This window comes from Somniosus microcephalus, chromosome 4 (assembly GCF_052327205.1).
Source record: "Somniosus microcephalus isolate GS21.2 chromosome 4, FLI_Smic_1.0, whole genome shotgun sequence".
NCBI lineage: Eukaryota > Metazoa > Chordata > Chondrichthyes > Squaliformes > Somniosidae > Somniosus > Somniosus microcephalus.
In genome coordinates, this window is record NC_140990.1 from 320607373 (window position 1) to 320621384 (window position 14012).

Genomic DNA, 14012 nt, shown 5'->3' on the forward strand with positions numbered 1-14012 from the left:
CTCCCGAGCCTCGGTTACCTTGGTAACCCTCCTCCCCTCTCCGCCTCCCGATCTCCGGGCCTGGGCCTGAGCGGCCGATTGCAGCTGGCGAACCCGGTTGCCGGGGTAACCCTCTCCGCTCCCTCTCCCCTCCGGAGCCCCGCCCCCCCCCCCGCCCCGAATGAACCGCCAGGAGCTTGCAGTGAGCCCAGCCAGCCTTTACCAAGATGGCTGGCCGCTGGTTCGGAATCGGGCCCAGCAGGGGGGGGGCGGGTGAGGGGTGGGAGGAGCTTGCCACAAAACAATTGCCTAGGGTCCAGCATGGCTGGCAACAGATGCCCAGGCTTCGAGGCCTACCTGGAAAAACGGGGAAAGGTAGCAAAATTAATGAGATTAGATAAAAGATTTAGAAAGTAATTAACTTTTTTTAAAAACAATATGTGTTTTAAAAGTGTGGTAAACCACTGTTTGTATTCCACTGTGTACATGCCTGGACATGCCTCGGCTGACTCCTCCCACAAGTCCTAGTATAAAGGTGACTGCTCCCCAGCCGCTTTGTATTCTGGACCGGTCGACCACTCGAGGCAGACCTTCATTCTTTTGTTAATAAAAGCCTTTAGTTACTCTTCTAACTCTCAGTCTTTTATGAGTAATTGATAGCGCATCAATTTTATTAACAACATTTTTATAATGGAGAAGATCCTCACACCAGCATGCCTGGACTTAGATCATCGGGAGGCGGACTCATCCGCCAAGTTTACTCACTGGCTTAAGTGTTTCGAAAAATTCCTGACCGCCTCCGCAGCAATCAAATCGGACGAGGACAAACTGGATGTCCTGACCTCCAAAGTGAACCACCGAGTGTACTCGGTCATCCAAGACGCGACCTCGTACGCGGACGCTATCAAGCTCCTCAAGGACCAGTACACGCGCCCAGTGAACGAAGTGTACGCCAGGCACCTCCCTGGGGAGTTGTAAACAACAACCTGGGGAATCGACCGTGGAATACCTTCAGGCACTGTCTGTGCTTGGCCGGGCCTGTGGTTGTAAGGATGTAAAGGCCGCCGTGTACACAGAGGAACTTATCCGGGATGCTTTTGTAGCGGGCCACAGATCCAATTACACCCGACAGCGACTGTTGGAGCAGAGTGACCTCGACCTCAACAAGGCCTCTGAACTCGCACTATCATCGGATGCAGCCTACCGGGGCATGGATGCCTACTCCTCTGCACCGTGGACGCCGCGGGGAATGACAGCCTGGGACACGGTAGGACCGCCTCATAGCGCCGTGCCACCCCAGCAACGGCCCAACTACCGCAGCAGTGTCCCAAGGCCAGACAGCAGTGCCCCAAGGCCAGAAATGCTACTTCTGTGGCCAGGCAAAACACCCCAGAGCGCGCTGCCCGGCGAAAAACGCGATCTGCTCGGGCTGCGGGAAGAAGGGACACTACGCTAACGTCTGCAGGGCCAAAGCCACCCCGAACCCCAGCAGCGCCGCGTGTGGGCCATGCGGGCCGCCATCTTGGGCCTCCCCGGCCATGTGCAAACCACCGGTACAGCAGCCATTTTGGACGCCTCCAGCCACATGGGGATCATGGACGCCGCCATCTTGGACGACAGCCGGAACGCAGCAGGCCCCCAACACCGCCTCATCTGATACCCGCAGCGACACACCGACCCCTACGCTGGCATCCATTACACTGGACCAAGGGAGACCGCACCAGCTGGCCAGTTCCACAATGGACATTAAGGTAAATGGCCACGATACAATCTGCCTTTTTGACTCTGGGAGCACGGAGAGCTTCATCCACCCCGACACGGTGCGGCGTTGCTCTCTCCCAGTCCTGCCTGCGCACCAGCGGATTTCTATGGCCTCCGAGTCCCAGTCGGCGGACATCGGCGGCTACTGCGTAGTGACACTCGTAGTAGACGGGACCGTGTACGATCATTTTAAACTTCTGGTCCTGCCCGACCTCTGCGCTGCCGTCCTGCTGGGGTTAGATTTTCAGTGCCACCTTAAAAGCGTTACGATGGCGTACGGTGGACCCCTACCCCCACTCACAGTCCGCAGCCAGCAGCTCCCAAATTGCCCGCCGCGCACCAGGTGCAACCTCTCCACACTCAGAGTCACCCCCCCCCCCCCACTGTTTGCTAACCTCACCCCCGACTGTAAGCCCATCGCCACAAAGAGCAGGCGATAGTGCCGGGGACAGGGTTTTCATTAAAACCGAAGTGGAGCGGCTCCTGAAGGAAGGGATTATTGAGGGCAGCACCAGCCCCTGGCGAGCCCAGGTTGTGGTCGTTAAGACCAGCGAGAAGCAGCGCCTGGTCATCGACTACAGCCAGACAATAAATCGCTACACCCTGCTGGACGCCTACCCACTCCCCCGCATAGCTGATATGGTCAACCAGATCGCGCAGTACCGCGTCGTCTCGACCATTGACCTGAAATCAGCGTACCACCAGCTCCCTATCCGCCCTGAGGACCGCCAGTATACTGCCTTTGAGGCAAACGGCCGCCTCTACCACTTCCTTAGGGTTCCCTTTGGCGTCACCAACAGGGTCTCCGTCTTCCAAAGGGAGATGGACCGGATGGTAGATCAAAATGCGTTGCAGGCCACTTTCCCATATCTGGACAATGTGACCATCTGCGGCCGTGACTTGCAGGACCATGACGCAAACCTCGAAAAATTCCTTCGCACCGCCCAACTCCTGAACCTGACATATAACAAGGAGAAGTGCATATTCCGCACAAACCGCCTCGCCATCCTTGGCTGTGTTGTGGAACACGGAGTCATCGGCCCCGACCCCGACCGGATGCGTCCCCTTATGGAACTCCCACTGCCCCACTGCCTCAAGGCCCTGAAGAAGTGCCTAGGGTTTTTCTCCTATTATGCCCAGTGGGTCCCCTACTATGCGGACAAGGCCCATCCGCTGATCAAGTCCACCTCTTTTCCCTTGACGGCAGAGGCCCGCTTAGCCTTCCACCGTATCAAGGAAGACATTGCCAAAGCCACCATGCACGCAGTGGACGAATCCATCCCCTTCCAGGTGGAAAGCGACGCGTCCGACTTTGCCCTGGCCACTACCCTCAATCAGGCGGGGAGACCCGTGGCCTTCTTTTCACGAACCCTCCAAGGCCCGGAGACCAGACACTCCACTGTTGAGAAGGAGGCCCAGGCGATTGTGGAGGCTGTGCGTCATTGGAGGCACTACCTGGCCGGAAAACGATTTACCCTGCTCACTGACCAACGTTCAGTTGCTTTCATGTTTAACAAGCAGAGGGGCAAAATCAAAAATGACAGGATCTTGAGGTGGAGAATCGAACTTTCCACCTACAATTACGAGATCTTGTACCGGCCCGGGAAGCTCAATGAACCCCCGGATGCGCTATCGCGTGGCACCTGCGCCAGCGCGCAGATCGATAGACTGCGGGCCCTCCACAATGACCTCTGCCACCCGGGGGTCACCAGGTTCTTCCACTTCATCAAGGCCCGCAACCTGCCTTACTCTATTGAGGAGGTCAGGACCATGACCAGGAACTGCCAAGTCTGCGCTGAGTGCAAACCGCACTTTTATAGACCAGACAGGGCCCACCTGATAAAAGCCACTCGCCCCTTCGAGCGCCTGAGCGTTGATTTTAAAGGGCCTCTCCCCTCCTCCGACCGCAATGTGTACTTCCTCAATATTATTGATGAGTACTCCCGTTTCCCGTTCGCCATCCCCTGCCCGGACATGACCAGTGCCACGGTCATTAAATGTCTGAATGACCTCTTCACCCTGTTCAGTTTCCCCAGCTATATCCATAGCGACCGGGGCTCATCGTTTATGAGCGACGAACTCCGTCAGTACCTGCTAACTAGGGGTATTGCCACAAGCAGGACCACCAGTTACAACCCCCGGGGGAACGGACAGGTGGAAAGAGAAAATGCGACAGTTTGGAAGGCCGCCCTGCTAGCCTTAAAGTCTAGGGGCCTTCCAACCTCCCGCTGGCAGGATGTGCTCCCCGATGCGCTCCACTCTATTCGGTCACTGCTCTGCACTGCCACTAATGCCACCCCTCATGAGAAAATGTTTGTCTTCCCAAGGAAGTCCACATCGGGGACATCGCTACCCGCCATGGCTGACGTCCCCAGGGCCGGTCCTATTGAGAAGGCACGTGAGGGCCCATAAAACGGACCCCCTGGTCGAGAGGGTCGACCTCCTCCACGCTAACCCCCAGTATGCTTACATTGCATACCCGGACGGGCGGGAGAACACAGTCTCCATAAGAGACCTTGCACCCTCGGGGGCCGCAGTAACCCACTACTCACTACCACCCCCCCCCACGATCCGATATCCAGCCCCAGCAGACGGCAGGCCTGGGCCCCGCGACCCGCTCGACATCTATGAGGACGACACGCCTGTGCCACAGCCCACGCAGGACTCGACGCCGGAAGCTCCATTACCACTGCCGTCGCCATGCCGATCACAGCGGCAGACAAGACCTCCGGAGAGACTCCAATACACTAACTTTTAATACACTTCACCCCGCCGGACTCAATTTTAAACAAGGGGTGAATGTGGTAAACCACTGTTTGTATTCCACTGTGTACATGCCTGGACATGCCTCGGCTGATTCCTCCCACAAGTCCTAGTATAAAGGTGACTGCTCCCCAGCCCTTTGTATTTCTGGACCGGTCGACCACTCGAGGCAGACCTTCATTCTTTTGTTAATAAAAGCCTTTAGTTACTCTCTTAACTCTCAGTCTTTTATGAGTAATTGATAGCGCATCAGCCGGACAGACACACACGTGAGGACAGACAGACAGATAGACAGACAGATAGACAGACAGACAGAACGATCCTTTTTTTTATGTATATAGACAGATAGATATATATATATAATAATTTTCCCTTTCTTTTTTTTAATCCATACTTTCGTCTGGGCTTTTTTCTTCCCTCCCACATGACAGCTGTCCTTCATTCTGCCAGGGCCATTCACACTTCATCTAGAGCCATCCTATGTTCCTTGAATATCTCTTAATGTCTCTCAATGTCTCTTAATCTCTCCTTTCTATCCTATCTCTGACCTTCCCTTTTGTTCTTTCATCCCCTCCCCCTTTCCCCAGCCCCCACTTGCTTTAAAATCTATTCCTTTTCCTGCTTTTTTTTCTCCAGTTCTGACGAAGGGTCTTCGACCTGAAACGTTAACTCTGTTTCTCTCTCCACGGATGCTGCCCTGACCCGCTGAGTTTTTCCAGCGTTTTCTGTTGTTATTTCGGATTTCCAGCATCCGCAGTATTTTGTTATCGTGTCATATCTTTCGCAGTCTTTACATAAAACATTCCTGGACGAAAGCCATACACCAAACTGACCCAAGCATTTGCCAAGGGAAATAAATATGTCATACGGAACGGTGAGTGTGGTGGGTTAAATATTCAGGGTTAAAGTTTGCAATACGCTGGAAACCTGCACCGGCGAAGGCCAAGGGGTGACGTTCTGGTGACGCTATCATTAAGATAAAAGAGATCTTATCAGAGATGATCTACAGATGTTGCGATGGAGTCCTAGGCAACCTGATGCTTTTTAGGAATCTGTGGGGTTTTTCTTTTTTAATTTGCTGGGAATCCGCCAAGGGATTTGCAGTTTTGTGCAGACTTTCAGTTCTGAACTAAAAGTTTGTTCCACAAGTTTTCACCCATTGATTTACTGACCCACAAACAGTATGGGCCTCCCCGGAAAACCACCAGAAAATGCAACCCCCCCCCCCCCCCCACAACCCGCTGGCCAAAAAAAATAAGACTATAAAAGAAGAACCTTGGCAAAGGAGACGTTTGAAGATCCGTTGCAGTGGGGAAAGAGTTGAACTGACATCGCTGGCAGTTTCATTGAATGGTGTAATAAAGACCATCTTTTTCTAAGTTGCTGAGTTGGCAGTGGAGATAACATAGCCGGACATGGAACCATAAGAGGCCTAAGAGGGTGTAAGTTCTGTTCTGGCAGGAAAGTAAAACAATGAAAGAGGCCTAGAGAGGCAGGAAAGAAGGACAATGAGTCAGAAGTACAATGTTGATGAGACCCCATCTGGCATAAACAAAGGTCATAGGTGCAACAACAGCTTGGGGGATAACGGACATATACTTTTCCGATAATAAAGGCGGTACCTTAATGTAACGCGGCATAGGCAACCAATCAGTGAAGATTTATACGGACCAATGTCCAATCAGGTGGCAGGAATGAATGTTGACATGTGTATTGTAATGTATAAAAATGTAGTGTTTTCTATACCAATTTGGAAAAGTCTGGCTAAGACAGAGCAAACTGTTTCCCCACCGGTGCAATAAAGACAACTTGACTGTCGATCTAAAACCTTGTGTCGAGTGTTGGTTTAAAATACTCCACAACATCCGTCCATCTCATGCACAATCTGCCAAGTCCTGCCAGATTCCCCATGGCCGCCGGCGCTGCTGAGGTGCCACTGGCAGCTGCGCGCGCGAGCGTGTGTTAGGGCGGCGAAATCCAAATCGGATGAGCGGGCGACGACTCGCCGTGGCACGTCGATTGGCGTCACGCTCTGACTCACTACAATACTTTCAGCCAGCGCAGGCAACCGGCGGTGCTGCCGACCTGCCGAAAATGGCGGCCGCCCCCACACATTCGCCCGCTGCCGGCGGGTCCTGTGCTGGCCGCCATTCCCCCCTTCCCTCCCCCTCCCCGGATCTGGCAGTAACGGCTGGTGCTGAACCCCCGAATTTTATGGGGGGTAAAATTTGGTGTCGCCCCTTTTGGGGGCGCTAACGTCGCGGGGGCGCGCCTCTCTGCTTGAAATTCTTGCTGCAGTTGTTCCGGGCCTTGGTGAGACCACACCTTGAGCAGACTGATACCTGGGATGGCAGGAATGACGTATGAGGAGAGATTGGGTCGATTGGGCTTGTACTCGCTGGAGTTTAGAAGAATGAGAGGGGATCTCATTGAAACTTATAAAATTCTAACAGGACTAGATAGACTAGATGCAGAAAGCTTGTTCCTGATGGCCGGGGACTCCAGAACCAGGGGTCACAGTCTAAGGATAAGGGGTAAGCCATTTAGGACAGAGATGAGGAGGAATTTCTTCACCCAGAGATGAGGAGGAATTTCTTCACCCAGAGAGTGGTGAACCTGTGGAATTCTCTACCACAAAAGGCAGTTGAGGCCAATTCATTAAATATATTCAAGAAGGAGTTAGATATATTTCTTAAGGCTAAAGGGATCAAGGAATATGGGAAGAAAGCAGGGACAGGGTACTGAATTTGGATGATCAGCCATGATCTCATTGAATGGCGGAGCAGGCTCGAGGGGCCGAATGGCCGACTCCTGCTCCTATCTTCTCTGTTTCTATGTACAATTATGAGGGCTGATTGCTATAGAGGCAATACAAACAGAAAGAAAGATTTTTGAAATTTGAGGCTGCTTTCAGTTGAACAGAACGGATTAAGCGGTGATTTGATAGAGGTGTTAAAAATTATGATGGAATGGGTCAGAGTAGATATTAAACAGATCGCTTCCTGTGATTGAGGGGTCTAGAATATTGAGACGAGGTAAAGCATATAAAAGTCTAAATGCAATGGCGAATCTATATAAAACCTTAGTAAGATGACACCTTACCTTTAAATGAAGCTTCCCCACCTGGCTATACCTTCCACCACTTGCCCCGCTGACCGCCATGGTGGCGGTGTGGCTCTCATCACCAAATCACACCTTGGTCTGTCCTCCTATTCCTCCAGCACTTTCTCCTCCTTTGAGCATCTCACCTTATTCCACCCCTTTCACCTCTCATTTAAAATTCTCGTTTTCTACCGCCCACCCAAGTACCATAAAAATGTTATTACCGAGATATCTTCACTGCTTTCCTTCCTCAGCTACTGCACCAAACTACTTCTCATCCTCAGTGATTTCAACCTCCATCTCAATTCATCATGCTCTCTCTCTTCCGAGTTCCCTAGCCTATTATCCTCCCTTAATCTCTCCCTCCATGTAAACTCCCCAACCCATATTCACAGCCATCCCCTCGACCTTGCCACTCCCATTGTGTCATTTGCAGATAAGGCCATCTCTGACCACATCCTCGTATCACTCTCCACCCACATCCCCCAACCCTACTTCCTTCCCTGTCCGCCCCTGGAAAAAACTCTTTCCCAACTCTCTTAGAACTGCACTTATGAAATCCCAACTGTCCAGTCTTTGGCCCTCAATTCGCCATGACATTTCTGCAGCTGCTGATCTGCTCAACCACACCCTCACCACCACCTTTGATGTCCTAGTCCCTATTAAAACAATTACTCTCTCTCACCCTGGCCATTCCCCCTGGTACAGCCCTCATCTTCACTCTCAAGTCCAAGGGATGCAGACTTGAACGGATATGGCGCACAACTGGTTTAGCCATTCACCGCCAGATCTGGCTGGACCACATAAAGCATTCTGCTCTCGTCTGCCAAAACTGCTCACTATTAATGCAAACATAAACCCCAGCTTCTATTCTCCACTGCTAACCGTCTTCTTAAACCCCTCCCCGCTGTCTTCTCCACCCTCACCTCCAAGAACAACTGAGGAGCTCATGGACTTCTTTGTCTCTGACTGAGACCATCCATTCAGCTGTCTCTGCCACTTCCCTTCCCCTAGCCCACCGGGCCAAACTTCCTCTAAGGTTCCCCCCTGCCCTAGCCCTCAACTCACATCTTTCTCCAGTTTCTCTCCAATCTCCCCTCATGACCTCTCCGTGCTCATCTTGCCTATGAGACCCATTTCCTGCTCCCTCGACCGTATTCCCACCAAACTGCTGACCACCCAACTTCCTTTTCTGGCTCCCATGTTAGCTGACATTGTTAACAGTTCTCTCTCCTCAGGTACTGTTCCTCTTTCCTTCAAATCTGCCGTCATCACCCCCTCCTCAAAAAACCAACCCTTGACCCCTCCGTCCTTGCAAACTACCGCCCCATCTCCAACCTCCCTTTCCAATCCAATGTCCTTGAACGTGTTGTCGCCTCCCAAATCTGTGCCCATCTTTCCCGCAATTCCATGTTTGAATCCTTTCAATCAGGTTTCCACCCTTGCCACAGTACCGAAACGGCTCTCATCAAAGTCACAAATGGCATCCTTTGTGACTGTGACAAAGGTAAACTATCCCTCCTCGTCCTTCTTGACTTGTCTGCAGCCTTTGACACAGTTGACCACTCCATCCTTCTCCAACGCCTCTCCACCATCGTCCAGCTGGATGGGACTGCACTCGCCTGGTTCCATTCTTATCTATCTAATCGCAACCAGAGAATCACCTGCAACCGCTACTCTTCCCGCATCGTTACCTCTGATGTCCCTCAAGGATCTATCCTTGGCCCCCTCCTATTTCTCATCTACATGTTGCCCCTTGGTGACATCATCCAGAAACACAGCGTCAGTTTCCACAGGTACGCTGACGACACCCAGCTCTACCTCACTATCACTTCTCTAGACCCCTCCACGGTCTCTAAATTGTCAGACTGCTTGTCCGACATCCAGTTCGGAACAGAAATTTTCTCCAATTAAATATTGGGAAGACCGAAGCCATTGTTTTCGGTCCCCACCATAAACTCCGTTCCCTAGTCAATGACTCCATCCCTCTCCCTAACATCTGTCTGAGGCTGAACCACACTGTTCGCAACCTGGGTGTCATATTTGACCCTGAAATGAGCTTCCGGCCACATATCCACAGCATAACCAAGACTGCCCGTTTCCACCTCTGTAACATTGCCCGTCTCCGCCCCTGCCTCAGCTCATCCGCTGCTGAAACCCTCGTCCATGCCTTTGTTACCTCTAGACTTGACTATTCCAACGCACTCCTGGCTGGCCTCCCACATTCTACCCTACGTAAACTTGAGGTGATCCAAAACTCGGCTGCCAGTCTCCTAACTCGCATCAGGTCCCGTTCACCCATCACCCCTGAGCTCGCTGACCTACATTGGCTCCCGGTTAAGCAGCGCCTCGATTTTAAAATTCTCATCCTTGTTTTCAAATCCCTCCATGGCCTCGCCCCTCCCTATCTCTGCAATCTCCTTCAGCCCCATAACCCCCCCCACCCCGAGATATCTGCGCTCCTCTAATTTTGCCCTCTTGAGGATCCCTGATTATAATCACTCAACCTTTAGTGGCCATGTCCTTCTGTTGCCTGGGCCCTAAGCTCTGGAAACCTCTCCGCCTCTCTAACTCTGTTTCCTACATTAAGACGCTCCTTAAAACCTACCTCTTTGACCAAGCTTTTGGCCACCAGCCCTAATCTCTCCTTATGTGGCATGGTGTCAAATTTTTAAAGTCTTATAATACTCCTGCGAAGCACCTTGGGACGGTTTACTGCGTTAAAGGGCGCTATATAAATACAAGTTGTTGTTGCTCTTCTATCGAAATAGTGCCGTGGGATCTTTTACGTTCACCTGAGCAAACAGGCGGGGGTCTCGGTTTAACGTCTCAACCGAAAGACGGCACCTCCGACGGTGCAGCACTCCCTCAGCCCTGCACTGGCAGTGTCTGCCTGGATTTATGTGCTCAAGTCTCTGGAGTGGGACTTTGAACCCACAACCTTCTGACTCAGAGGGGCTGAGTCACGGTGGGGACCAGTTTTTTATTCCCCCCCCCGGGAGTTGTTGTGACCTGGAATGCACTGCCTTGAAAGGGTGGTGGAAGCAGATTCAATAAAATATGCAGGGCGGTGGGGAAAAAGAGCAGCTAAATAAATCCAACTTTCAGCGACTAGTTCAGCAGAGGTGCTCAGGTTAACAGTTCTTTTACCTGCAGCTCGTGGGTCTTCTCATGGTACCCTTTCAGGAAATGCCAGTAGATGCTGGAAAGCAGACCGTTCCCGGGCAGCTCCCGAATGCTTTTCAAATCTCCGGCCGCTCGCTGGGGCTGGGGGTTGAAATTCGCCGCCGCCGCCGGTCTTGCGTCCGACTTGCGCCGCGACAGCGATGTAAGCGCACGACGAATTCCGGGGAGAAGCCGGGAGAAGTGCAACGAGAGGGACATGTCGACCCCCCGCCGGGGAGATCCGAGCCCTGCTCCCTCGCCAATAAACCTCTCTCACAAGGGGACACAAACCTCTGGCAGCCGCGCTGGCTTCCACTAGGAGAGCGAGCGCAAAGAGCTGGAGTTGAGCCAAAAAGTTATGCAAATCCCGAGACAACAACAACAACCGCCCCCCCAGAAAAGACAGGAATTGGTCGCAACAACAGAAAACTCTGGAAATCACTCAGCAGGCCAGGCAGCATTGGTGAAGAGAGAGAGAGAGTTCAACAAGCTAAGCCAAACAACCCCAGATTTCAAGGAATTGGATGATCTGTCAAAATTGAGATTAGTCCTAGGAGAAGGAGACAGACCATACCTTGGGGCTAAATATGTAACAACATGTCACAACCTGAGGACTGTTTAAAAGTAAGACTGTTTAAAATTAATATTGAACGTACCAAATGAAGTAGAAAGACTGTTTAAAATTAATATTGTTTAAAAGTAATATTGTATATACCCAACAAATGTCAAATCGATTGACACCTACAGAATGTTGGAAAACTGTACCTTTTTGCAATGTAAGCTTTGGCAATATGGTTCTCTGTAAACTTTCATGCCAATAAAGCATTTGAACTGAACTGAACTGAGAGAACAACAACAGGGTTAACGTTTCAGGTCTGTGACCCTTAGTCAGCACTAGGGAAAAAGTTAGTGATGTTAAGAGATTTTCAGCAGGTGCAGAGGCAGGGAGAGGAGGAAAGAACAAAAGGGAGGGTCTGTGAGAGGGTGCAAGGCAGGAGAGATTAAAAGTTGCAAATGAGGATGGCAGAATCATCAACTGCTGCCACCTGAAAAAATAGGGGCAGAGGTTATAGTCTGACATTGTTAAAACTCGATGTTGGGTCCAGAATACTGTAAAGTGCCCAATCGAAAGATGAGGTCAGCTCAAGATAAGCTCGAAACCTGAAACATTAACTCCGTTTCTCTCTCCACGGATGTTGCCTGGCCTGCTGAGTTTTCCCAGCGTTTTCTGTTGTTATTTCAGCTCAAGGTAAGCTCGAGGAACAGCACCTCATCTTTCGATTAGGCACTTTACAGCCTTCCGGGCTCAACATCGAGTTCAACAATTTCAGACTATGACCTCTGCCCCCATTTTTTCAGGCACAGCTGTTGATGATTCAACAGCTGTCCAGTGGTTTATACAGTTCAAGCATAACCTCCCTGCTCTTGTATTCTATGCCTCGGCTAATAAAGGCAAGTATGCCTTCTTAACCACCTTGTCTGTTGATGTTGAGCTACCCAGCCTAATCTCACTTTCCAGCTCTTGGTCGGTAGCCCTAGGTTACGGCACTTCAAGTGCATATCCAAGCACTTTTTAAAAGTGGTTAGGGTTCCTGCCTCTATCACCTTTTCAGGCAGGGAGCCCCAGACCCCCACAACCCTCTGGGTGAAGACATTTCCCTCAAATCCCCTCTAAACCTCCTAGCAATTACTTTAAATCTGTGCCCTCTGGTTGTTGACCCCTCTGCTAAGGGAAGTCAGTCCTTCCTATTCCACTCTATCTATGCTCCTCATAATTTTATACACCTCAATCAGATCTCCCCTCAGCCTCCTCTGTACCAAACAAAACAAACCCAGCCCATCCAATCTTTCCTCACAGCTAAAATTCCCCAGCCCAGGGAACATCCTCGTAAATCTCCTCTGTACCCTCTCTAGTGCAATCACATCCTTCCTGTAATGTGGTGACCAGAACTGCACGCAGTATTCTAGCTGTGGCCTAACTATTGTTTTATACAGTTCAAGCATAACCCCCCCCCCCCCCTGCTCTTGTATTCTATGCCTCAGCTAATAAAGGCAAGTATCCCGTATGCCTTCTTACCCACCTTATCTACCTGGCCTGCCACCTTCAGGGATCTGTGGACATGCACTCCAAGGTCCCTTTGTTCCTCTACACTTCTCAGTGTCCTACCATTTAATGTGTATTCCCTTGCCTTGTTAGCCCTCCCCAAATGCATTACCTCACACTTCTCCGGATTGAATTCCATTTGCCACTGTTCTGCCCACCTGACCAGTCCATTGATATCCTCCTGCAGTCTGCAGCTTTCTTCTTCATTATCAAATACACGGCCAATTTTAGTATCATCTGCAAACTTCTTAATCATACTTCCTACATTCAAGTCCAAATCATTGATATACAGTATACCACAAAAAGCAAAGGACCTAGTTCTGAGCCCTACAGAACCCCACTGGAAATAGCCTTCCAGTTACATAAACACCCATCAACCATTACCCTTTGCTTCCTGCCTCTGAGCCAATTTTGGATCCAACTTGCCACTTTGCCCTGGATCCCATGGGCTTTCACTTTCGTGACCAGTCTGCCATGTGGGACCTTATCAAAAGCCTTGCTAAAATCCATATAGACTACATCAAACGCACTACCCTCATCAAAAAATTCAATCAAGTTAGTCAGACACGACCTTCCCTTAACAAATCCATGCTGACTGTCCTTGATTGAGCCGAATCTTTCTAAATGAAGATTTATCCTGACCCTCAGAACTTTCTCTTAATATATTTATAAAACATCTTTGGGTTTTCCTTGATTTTACTTGCCAAAATGTTTTAATGCTCTCTCTTTGCTTTCCTAATATCCTTTTTAATTGCACCCCTGCACTTTCTATACTCCTCTAGAGTTTCTGCAGTATTGAGCCCTTGGTATCTGTCGTAAGCCTCCCTTTTTTTCTTTATCCCACCCTGTATGTCCCTTGACATCCAGGGGGCTCTAGATTTGTTAGTCCCACCCGTTTTCTTTAAGGGAACATACCTGCTCTGAACCCTCAGGATCTCCATTTTGAATGCCTCCCACTGCTCTGACACTGATTTACTTTCAAGTAGTTGTTTCTAGTCCACTTTGGCTAAATCCCATCTCAGCTTAGCAAAATTGGCTTTTCCCCAATTGAGAACTTTTATTCCTGGTCTATCTCTGTCCTTTTCCATAACTACCCTAAATCTAACTGGATTACAATCACTTGCACCAAAATGCTCTC

At 50.5% G+C, this 14012-nt stretch overlaps 1 protein-coding gene across 2 annotated transcripts in view; it reads right to left on the reverse strand.

The window, feature by feature from the left end:
* cyp27a3 (cytochrome P450 family 27 subfamily A member 3) overlaps window positions 1–11098 on the reverse strand; it is a 110175-nt gene extending 99077 nt beyond the window's left edge. The window contains exon 1 of one of the 2 annotated variants that reach the window (XM_085986816.1): window positions 10756–11098. In XM_085986816.1, coding sequence (XP_085842942.1) covers window positions 10756–10989 — 234 coding nt within the window. In that variant the 5' untranslated portion in view covers window positions 10990–11098. The remainder of the gene's footprint in view (window positions 1–10755) is intronic. The other variant, XM_085986815.1, reaches the window with a different exon arrangement.
* Window positions 11099–14012: the final 2914 nt, after the last annotated feature.